Source organism: Sminthopsis crassicaudata, chromosome 3 (genome assembly GCF_048593235.1).
Source record: "Sminthopsis crassicaudata isolate SCR6 chromosome 3, ASM4859323v1, whole genome shotgun sequence".
Lineage (NCBI taxonomy): Eukaryota > Metazoa > Chordata > Mammalia > Dasyuromorphia > Dasyuridae > Sminthopsis > Sminthopsis crassicaudata.
Genome location: NC_133619.1, coordinates 598612236 through 598622753, shown reverse-complemented (window position 1 = coordinate 598622753; position 10518 = coordinate 598612236). Strand labels below are relative to the sequence as shown.

Below are 10518 nucleotides of genomic sequence, written 5' to 3'. Positions count from 1 at the left end.
CTAATTATTTTACTTATCTTAATAAAGTAGAATTTAGTCCATTGTGATTGTCTTAAGATTATTAAGGTACAGATAAATAGTTGGTGGAGGATCACATTGATGTGTTGTATGCAGATGGATTTCTCTATTCTTAATCTTCAACTTTTCTGAGAGTCATTTCTTCACTATTAATGGAAATCTGGTGGAATCTTTGTGGTCTTGAGCCATGTTGTAAATAAAGAAACTTATTTATGTGATGGAAAATATGGAATACCATCACCCAGAATTTAGAGTGACTCAATTGTCTTAGAAAATAATTGCTAATGGAACTGATAGGGAAAGGAAGCAATCATTTATTAGATGATTAGCTTGAAATTCTCAGTCCACATTAAAAGGATTGTCTTTTTTCTTGGTTCCTAAGAAATGTCATTTTGAGACAATTTCTAATTCTTCTGGGGTCTCAAGGAAGGTTGGAATGTCCAGGGACTTTCACACAGGTACTGTTCCTGGAACATGGACACTGAGATGTCATTGCATATTTCTAGTGCCGGTGACTCACTTTGTCTTCAGTATATATTGGAGAGCTCTGGCAAGTTGAGATGTTTATAGACACTCCTGTGCCCTCACCTGTTCAGCATTTCACACAGGATAGTCTAGGAGTGCCAAGAAATCTGCTGCTAGAAGGCAAATAACTCCTAAAAGTTTAGAGCTTCATTGCCAGTTTTTGGAAAAAATATTTGACATGTCTTTCAAATATTTATTAAACTGACAGATTTTTTTTTAAAAAGTTTAAACATTTTGCATTAACATAAGAAAGTGATTATTTTCACAGTGAGTGTGTTTGGTTATCCCACACATCTTTAGGAGTTGGTAATGAATGAAATTTCAGAGGCTATTATTTACTTTGCTAAAAGAAAAAGCCTCATTTTTGCCTGACAGATTAAAGTGGTCGTCAACTACCCCCTGGCTACACATATTAAGTTGGAAACAAAAAGGAAAACCCCATCTAATTTTTGGAGAAAGTAAGGAGTTTCTTACTCTTAAAACAATCAGTTCTGGCCAAAAGGACAAAACAATACTCTCATATTTTCAGTGTCTTCTCAGATAGATGATGTGGAACCTTATCAGGTACCTACCAAGGGCTATTAATAATATGTTCATCTGCTTCTTTGCAAATCTAATCAAAATGCATATTAAATTGAAAGGGAAAGGGGAAGAAGGGAAGATATAAGAATAATTGCAGTTGAGATCTCAGGAAGATGAGAAAAAGTTCAGGAAAGGGGTAAATAACCATCTTTAGCTCATACCAGTCACACTGAACAGCAAAAACATACCTCTTGGATTTCATCATGAAGCATTTCTCCACCCAAGACATCCATGTGACTCACACCTGGGCTTTATTCTTCACACACATTAAAAAGCCCACCTGTTGTCTAGTAATCTGTAAGGAGCAGAGGAGGCAGCCAGTATTCTATGTAACTTACAGAGTTTATGTAGCACCTGGGGTCTACAACTCACAGTTATGTCCCCAAGGGAATGATGACCCTAGTTTCAAGGTACATCTTCTAAAATTAGCTCACAAACCTCTATGTATGTACCCACAGCAGTCAGCCAGCCGATACTAGTTAAAAGCAAAACATTTAATGAGAGAGCATTGTAAAATAAGCAGTAAAACATTTTCCCTATAAACCTAGGGAGAGTGCTAGGGCACTCTCCCACAAAAAGTATCAGAAGAATAAATGCTGTGGTTTGAATCACTTCCATTTCTGTTTTTGTATCCCCAGTACATTTGATGGATTAAACTGAATCACACAGATTGGAGAAGCAGGAATTGGGATTTACTAGATTTGGTAGAGGAGAGGGATATAGGCAGGGAGAAGCTAATGGGCTAAAAGAGTCTCAAGGTTCCAAAAAGAACATGGATGTCATCAGCCTTTGTGGAGTGGGGTTCTATCTTATGGAGGCTAGAGGGACTTTTGATTGGAAGAAAAAGTTAAGAAGTAGCTTGATGGTTACTTAGTCCCATCTCCTGATGCTGCAGATGAAGAAAAGGCAGCTTATAAGGGTCTGGTGACTTGTCCAAGTTTTCACAGATTAGGGTCAGGGGGAGTCTTTGAACCTAGGCTCTCTGACTCCAGTGTTCCATATCACATCATTCCTCCATAAATGATGTAAAAGCCTGTCAGAAATTTTAAGACACTGTTGGCAATTTACAAGTATTTCCAATGTTGCCTTGGAGAGATGTGAGCTTGATTTGAGAAGAAAACTCCAGATGGTACAGCTGTATAAACATTGTAGAAATCTGGTGATTATGTAAGACTGACGTCCTCCCCTCAAACATACTTGGAATCATCAGATTATAGATTTAGAACTGGAAGAGATCTTAGAAGTCAAGAGATGGAGGCTTGCCAACCAAAGCATTATCAGCATTTTTACAATTTTCTCACAATCATAGAATGCTATCTAAATTCTTAACCCTATAATTGATATCATTAGAACCACACAGAGCAATAAATTCAATTTTATTAATATAACAAAAGGAACAGGCAGTACATTCACCACAGTCTAAGGCATTCTTTGAAGTTAATATGAAGAAAGGGAAATAAATTTCACTTTCTACATTTCCCATATCTAGGGATAAGATGTTTCTTTATACATTCAGACCAAACCCTGAATTCCATTTATTAATCTACATTTTTCCTTACAATTCCAGTGTTGAAAACTCCAAGCAAAAAGACTTAGAAGCAATGGGTGGAGGAGAGACAGAGAGACAGAGGGGAGAGGCAAGGGGAGGGAGGGGGGAGAAGGGAAAAAAGAAAGTGAGAGAGAAAGGGGGGAAGGAGAGAAGAAGAGAGAAAAGGAAAGAGAGGAAGAGAGGGAGGAGGAGGAAGAGGAAGAAGAGATAGAGGAGAAGAAAAAAGAGAGACCTACACATATTCTTAACCAGTTCTTTCACATTTTATATGTGCTCATTCATACAAGTGAAAAATACTTAGAATTATCAAATCATCTCTAGTGTTCTTTCCTGACTTCCCCTTGAAACTAGATACTCTGAATCCCAAAATTTAATGGTTCCATCCCAGTGATAGTGAAATACTTTTCTAGGATGGAGACACTGATAAAACCCAAGGTAAGAGGAAAGATGACTTCCAGACTTGGAGGTGTTGAATGTACAAGGTTCCCTTTCTAGGACAAAGTACAAAAAACCAAACCATGTTGTTTGGGAAGATCAGGATTACTCTTCCCCCATTTTGTCAATGGTAAAATTGAGGCACATGGAAAGGGGGAATTGCATGCAGTGAGGTAAAGGCACAGCTGGGAAGGGGGACTTAGAGATTCCCAATTTTAAATCCCTATCTTCCGACACAAAAGAGATTCTTCCAAAATGAAAAGAAAAACCAAGTTACAATCACTTGAGTATTGGGAATGAAAGGACCTTATTATCCAACTCTGACATTTATAGATGTACAGGTCCCAAGAGAGGAAATGATCAGCCTATGATCACATAATTAGTTATGGCAGAACTGGGATTTGAACCCAGTGTTCTTCCCACTCCATCAGAGCTCAGTACTCTTCCTGAACAAAACCAGGGCAGATCAGAAGCAGTCATTCCTGTTGGGAGGTCTCCCCAAACCTAGGACATTTATAGAACTCTTCCCCCACAGGTTTCCTGATGTAGAGTTGATCCTGGGCTGCAGTGGAAGCTTTTCCCTCATGTGCACTCTCTGGTGTTTGTGGAGGGCAGCACCCTTACTGAAGCTCTTCCCACACTTGGGGCACTCGTGAGGCTTCTCGCCTGTGTGGGTCCGCCAATGGGCACTGAAATGTGAGCTGTTGTTGAAGCTTTTTCCGCGTCACTACACCTGTAAGGCTTCTCCCCTGTGTGGATCCGCTGGTGCACAACCAGACTGGGGCTGAGCCTGAAGCCCTTGCTACACACTTCACCCTGGTAGGGCTTCTCTCCTGTGTGGATTCTCCAGCGCGCAGTTAGGCCGGCTCCATCACAGAAGCTCTTTCCATATTCTAGACATTTATAGGGCTTCTCTCCTGTGTGGATTCTCAGGTGGGTGTTGAGGTGTGACTGCCAACTGAAACTTTTCCCACATTCAAGACACTTATAGGGTTTTTCTCCTGTATGTATTCTCTGATGCGTGACCAGGTGTGACCGCCAACTGAAACTTTTCTCACATTCAAGGCATTTGTATGGCTTTCCTTCTGCAGAGGATCCTTTTTGCCCTGTGGGATTTTTAAAATCCTCTTTGGAAGTCACTTTACCTTGTCTTTCTCCTAATTGTCTCTCCCATGGACTCTCTGGTTTGTACTCGTTTTCACAGTTTTTCCCCCAGTTAAGAAGCTGAGTTCCATCTCCTTTTGATTCTTGGGGTTGCCTGTTTTCAGAAATGCCCTCTTTCTGAGTCTTTTCCTTGCTCTCACTCTGAATCCTCAACTCTGAGAAAAACAACAATAATAAAAATGGGTGATTTCAACTAACCCAAATAGTTATGGAAGACAATAGGAGAAGGGGAAGTTGACATCCAATTACACATTTCAGCTAGATTCATAAAACCCATTTTTGGGGTTTTATGAATATAAGAATTTGATATTAAAGTAGCCATTTTGCACATGAGAACGGAAATTTATGGAAAGAGGTGTGCTCAAAACCATGTAGTTTCAGGCTTTTCTCACTAGTCTCCTCCTCCTATGCACTGCTCCTTCTCCAAACCTTACTCATATTTTCCTAGCCCAAAGAGCCAAATTCCCCCTTGACAATTCCATCCTTTGAGTTATTGACTGATACAACACTTCCAAGCTCTTCAGGTGCACACTTATTTGAGCCTTACAATAATCCTGGGAAGTCGGCACTATAGACATTATTATTCTCATTTTCCAGCTGAAGGTTCAGGGCACTTAAGTGACTTGCTGAGAGTTTTTTTTTTTTTTTTAACCTGGAATGTAACGGTGAAGTTGAGGTACCAGCTGGTCATTTAACTAGATAATGGCAGAGCTAGGACCTTGGTTTTATTCTCCCAATTATATTTTCTATTGTTCTTATTTTCTAGTTTTCCTCGACTAAGCTGTTAGTTCCTTGAGAGAAGGGATCATTTTATATACCTTTTCATAGGATCCTATTCAAAGTGTTTTATTCAATGCTAAGCAAATAGCAAACAAACGAAAAAATTATATGTGCATTTATTAATTTAGTTAATGAGTTTTAGCATATGGATGGAAATGAACCCAAATCGCTGACCTTCTTTTCTCATGCACTTGTTTCTAAACCAGATAGATCCCCCCTGGATAAGGCCCATGGGTTGTGGGGGAAAAATGAGAAGGGGAAGGCCATATTCCAATGAAAAATGAGACATCTTACCAGCTGAGAGTTGGAATAGAGCAGGGACCCCAGGATTCTTGGCTTTTTTGATGGTTGCTTTATCACTGTCACAGTTTCTCAGTATCTCCTCACTGTGTCAACTACCCGGCTCCCACTCTGCAGGGTCGGCACTGCTGCCTGCCTGCCTGGACTGCTGTGCCTCCTTTTTCACTACCGCGGTATGGGCATTCACCAGAGCATCCATGTCCTTGTAGAACGCACAGGTCTCTGGGGCGTGCTTGCTCCCTGCCTTCCGTAGCTTGTCTGGAGGCTATTGAACTTGGTCCGACGCTGCTCCAGAGTCCGCAGGAAGCCCCTCTCACACAAGCACTCAGCAATGGCCCGATACACCTGTCAATTGGGGTGGTGAGTCCGGAGCTTTTCATAAAACTGAGATTCACTAAGAATTGCCAGGAAAGCCTTGGTTTCCTCATAGCCCCAGTGCACGCCTGACATAGGGAGAAAGAATTTAAAGAAAGAGTTTCAATAAGGGGAGACATACAGGACTAAAGTTTTACCTGGAGCTCTGTACCCCTGTTTATGACCTTTTAATTTTCTCCCTGTGTTTTGATCAGCTCTATGTGCCTGATCTAATCTCTTAGGTGGGAAGCTACTTGAAGGCATACAAGGACCTCACTTATTTTAGCATCCAGACCAGAGGGAACCTGGCCCAGCAGGTTCGAGGAATGAACTATTGATTAAACGACTTTGGTAACAGCATCTACAAAGTACCCAAACTACTAGGTAAGTAGGGTTTTTGGTATATGAATGGTGTCTCATAAAGTTGTTCTATAGATTGGAACAACAAAGAACATTGCCTGGCACTTAGTAAATGTGCACTGAGAGGCTGATCCAAGTTCTATGTCCATGAGGAGCTTCTCTACCAATTGGAAGCTTCCTTCCCCAGGAAGTTAGCCAGTTGTTTCATTGGGAAGGAAATGAGAAGAAAAATGGACTGTGTGGCTGTCGAACCCCATCTGGAATGCTCTGGATTCTTTGGGCCGTTTGATACATGTTCCATTTTTTTCCAAATTTTGTTTTTCTTTTTTTAACAGCTCACAATGATCTCTGTGAGGTAAAGATCTGTCACACTGCCCAGTGAAGGTCCAGTTCTATAAGTCAGGAGTGATAGACTTCCTCTGTCTAAGCAAATGAATAGGAGATAAACATTCCACAGTTGTACAATTATATATTAAAGAAAAGTGGTCTAGGCAGAAACTCATTCATATATAAAGCCAAGGTAAGGAGGCTCTGCCAGCTCTCCAGTTGGGGGTACAATTTAATGGCAGACAGTTAAGCTATTCCAGAAAAGGTGAATCTTACAGTAGCTCCAACAACAGCAAGGGTCCTGGTCCAGGTCAAAAGTGAATACCATTTATTTTCCTGATGATGCTCTCTTTCCACCTTTATGTCTGGGGTGGATCTGATGGCTTCTATGGTTTGCTCTGGAAATCCTAGCCCTGAAAAGAACTTGAAATTGTGGGGATGTGCATCAAATGAAGAATGACTGAACAAGTTGTGATATATGAATGTAATGTTCTATAAGAAATGATGAGCAGGCTTATTTCAGAAAAACCTGGAAAGACTTACATGAACTGATGCTTAGTGAAGTGAGAAGGACCAGGGAAACATTGTACACAGTAACAACAACATTGTGTGTGATGATGAACTATAACAGACTTAGCTCTTCTCAGTAATGCAATGATATAAGACAATTCCAAAAGACTTGTGATAGAAAATGCTGTCCATATCTAGAGAAAGAACTATGGAGTCTGAAAGTAGACTAAAGCATACTATTTTCACTTTTGTTGCTTTTTTTCATTTCTTTTGCTTTTCCCTTTTGTTCTGTTCTTTTTTTTTTCTTTTTACAACATGACTAATGTGAAACTATTTAACATGATTTTACATGTTTACAATCTATATCAGATTGCTGACTGTCTTGAGGGAGAGGGAAGGTAGGGAGAAAGAAAAATCTGGAACTCAAAATCTTACAAAAATGAATGTTGAAAACTATTTTACATGTAATAGGAAAAAATACTATTAAAAGTGCAATTAAAAAAAGAAAAGAAAATTCCAGCCCTGAGTAGAAATTTTACCCTAATACTAAACCACCCTAAACACTGGTATCATATTGAAAGGGGAACCTGTTATGCTACTACTTCAGTTCCCCCAAAGTAAGAGAAGATCAGGGGAGTAATAATAACATCTAATAATGAAAAATTATGCTTATCCTTGGGGAGAGGAGCTCACTGGTCAGTTTTGCTGACTGAACCAAGGCCCCTGATTTCTACAATGTTCCCACACCAGGAGTACAGACTCTCACAGTAAGAAGAGACAGCATAACCTATCTTTACTTTAACAAAATTTTCCTCTACACTGAATCTGATAAGTGATTATCTAGTTTTTGCCTGAAAACCTCCAGGGAAGGGAAACATATAATCCCAAGGAGCAGCTCATTCCACTTTTGGAAAGTTCATTGCTAGAAGTTTCTCCTCATATCAAGTCTAAATCTGCCTCTTGGAAACATTATCTACCCCCTTGAGACCAAGCAGGGCAAGTGTAATCTCTTTTACGTGTAACAATCTTTTAAGGGACTTTCAATTAGTTCTTCTATGGCATGAAATTTTAGACCCTTCACTGTCCTGGCTGTCTTTTTCTATACATGTTTCACCTCATTGGTGTGCTTCCTAAAAGTTGGTGTCCAGAAGTGAAAAAAATGCGGTCTTGACAGATGGGACTATTGCTATCATAGTACTGGACATCATACTTTCTTTTAATTTGGTTTAAGAATGCATTTTCCCAGCTACCATAAAATAATCTTTATGTACATTTAACTTGTAGCCCAATGGAACCCCCAGATCCTTGTTAGATAAATGGCTGTTTAGCCATTCATTCCCCATTTCATACATACTTAAGAAGCTGATTTTTGGAATCTTACATACAAATTTATATTTGCTTCCATGTTACTAGATTTGACCTAATGTTCTAACTTATTTAAAAACTTTTTATAATTCTGCCATCCAGCTTGTTACTTATAGTCTCTGCTTTCTTTAGTACCTTCCTTATAAACATCTAACATAAAGTTTCTCTAAATAAAAGAGCAATTCACTGTTTCCAACAGGATTAGAACATGCTGATACTCTATGCCTTCGATCATTTTTCATTTCTTTTTAGAGGCAGTACCAAGGGCTCCTTACTAAGAGAACCTTACCTGTTCGATTCAGGAAAAAAGATGTGGCCCTGAGATCTTTGGGCTCTTGGGTGAACATCTGGAGGCCCATTTCCTTCTTTTCACAGTCTTTGGCTGTGGTCACCTTTCCAGGGTTCCCTTGTTCCCAGCTCTCTGGCTCCTGTCCCTGGGAGTCAGAATCTCCATTCATACTCCCTAGTGGACAGATAATCTCCTTCATAGCATAAGTTGGTTCAATAGCAGTTCGGAAATGCATCAGGGCTGCTATTTCTTTGTAGAAGGGACAGGTCCCTGGCGGGTGGCTGGTTCTTGCTTTCCGGTAGCTGGTCTGGAGGTTTTTGAATCTATATCGACACTGCTCTAGCGTCCGGAGAAAGCCATGTTCCTGCAGCCTCTCTGCAATGGCACAGTAAACTTGGCTGTTTCTGTGACAGGTCCGGAGTTTTTCAGAAAATGAAGCCTCACTGAGAATTGCCAGAAAAACCTTGGTTTCTTCATAGCCCCAATGTACACCTGCATATTTTTCGTCCTCTTCATTGCCCAGTTCTTGGTCCCCCCAGTCTTTTATTTTTTTATTTGCTGAAGCCTCACAAGATTTTCCTTGATCCTTATTGAGGTAGGAATCTTTGCTGCTTTCTCTTTCCTCATCTGAATTCCAAGAAACTTTCCCTGACTTTTCTTGATGGGCCATTTTGGATTTAGGATCTGGAGTGGCCAATAGGGAAGGAAATAAATAGCAGACATTATTATTGGTATTGGTAATCAATTCAGCTAAAAAAAAATTTCTAAGTGTCTACTATGTGCAAGATTGCCCTCCCAGAGAATATGTTTTTTTTTTTTTTTAACTTTGTCCTTGCTAATTTAACAATTTAGGGAAAATGAAAAGATAACCGTTCATGGGTAGACAGAAACTCAGAACAATTTGCAGTTTGGACTATGCAAAGACTATGGTTTCCTTGGAGAAGAGCCCTATAAATTCTGTTTGTGTTGAGCATGAAAAGGCCCAGGCCATGAGTTGGTGGAGAGGGGGTTTAGGGGTCTCCCTTCTAAGGGCTTGTATTCCTCTCCCCAGCCTAAATTCTACCCATCCTTTAAGACTCTTCAAAAGGCTTCTGAATCATGGTCATTCAAAGTGACACTTAGCTCTCCCCTTCCTTCCCCTCACTTCCCCCATGCTCCCCTAGCATGTACTACTTTTGTCACATAGACTGATGAGGACTAGATTTAAGGCAATCTTTATGCTCTTTCTCAGAACCTTATCTCACACTACTCACATTTCTCTCCTTTATGTTAATTTACACTCCAATTTATCCCTCAAACATATCCCAGGATTACCTATCTCCACGCCTTTGTTTATTCTGCTCCCTACCCCAGTCTTTTCTGCTATATGACTTATTCTTCAAATGACATCCCTGAAACCTTTCCCGATTTTCCCAGTTCAAAGCCATTTCTCATTGTAATTTATGCTTCTTTTATATATTTATCAGCTCTTACATTTTATTGTTATTTGTAAAAAGTTGGGAAGACATTGATGAGAATCATATAGAATGGCTGGGCAATAGGATGGATTATGATATGCGTCAATGGGGAGAACACCTACATCGATGCAATTATAGAGCCTCTGGAGTATTAAATTTATTGATCTGCCAAAAGATACTTGACAGACCCTTCTGGGGTAACACAGTGGCTAGCATACTGGTTAAAAAGACCTGAGTTCAAATCCTACTGCAGATACTTACTGGTTATATGGCTCTGGATAAATCACTTAACCTCTGTCTGCCTCTGTTTCCTTACATATAATGGGCAAAACAATAGAACTTACCTTACAGGTTTGTTATAAGATAAATATAATAAACATATATAAATGCTAGCTATTATTACTTTTATCATCTCCTCATCTCTCAGGTACACTTTGTATAGGACAACTAAATATTCCCATTTCTCCAAACAGGAGACTTTGCAGGGCTGCAAACTTCCTGAT

General features: G+C 39.8%; 2 protein-coding genes across 13 annotated transcripts in view; both read right to left on the bottom strand.

Annotated features, from left to right (window-relative positions):
• Positions 1-125: 125 nt before the first annotated feature.
• Positions 126-5552, bottom strand: LOC141562534 (uncharacterized). Its single transcript, XM_074302553.1, is given in 3 exon segments — positions 126-3832; positions 3835-4428; positions 5453-5552. Coding segments are annotated over 3 exon segments (951 nt in total). The 3' UTR covers positions 126-3575.
• Positions 4298-10518, bottom strand: part of LOC141563844 (zinc finger and SCAN domain-containing protein 20-like) — a 27815-nt gene continuing 21594 nt past the window's right edge. For 11 of the 12 annotated variants that reach the window (XM_074305505.1, XM_074305508.1, XM_074305506.1 and 8 more), the window contains 3 exons: positions 8559-9242; positions 5348-5796; positions 4298-4428 (listed from right to left, as the gene is read on the bottom strand). In XM_074305505.1, coding sequence (XP_074161606.1) covers positions 5702-5796; positions 8559-9242 — 779 coding nt within the window. In that variant the 3' untranslated portion in view covers positions 4298-4428; positions 5348-5701. The other variant, XM_074305500.1, reaches the window with a different exon arrangement.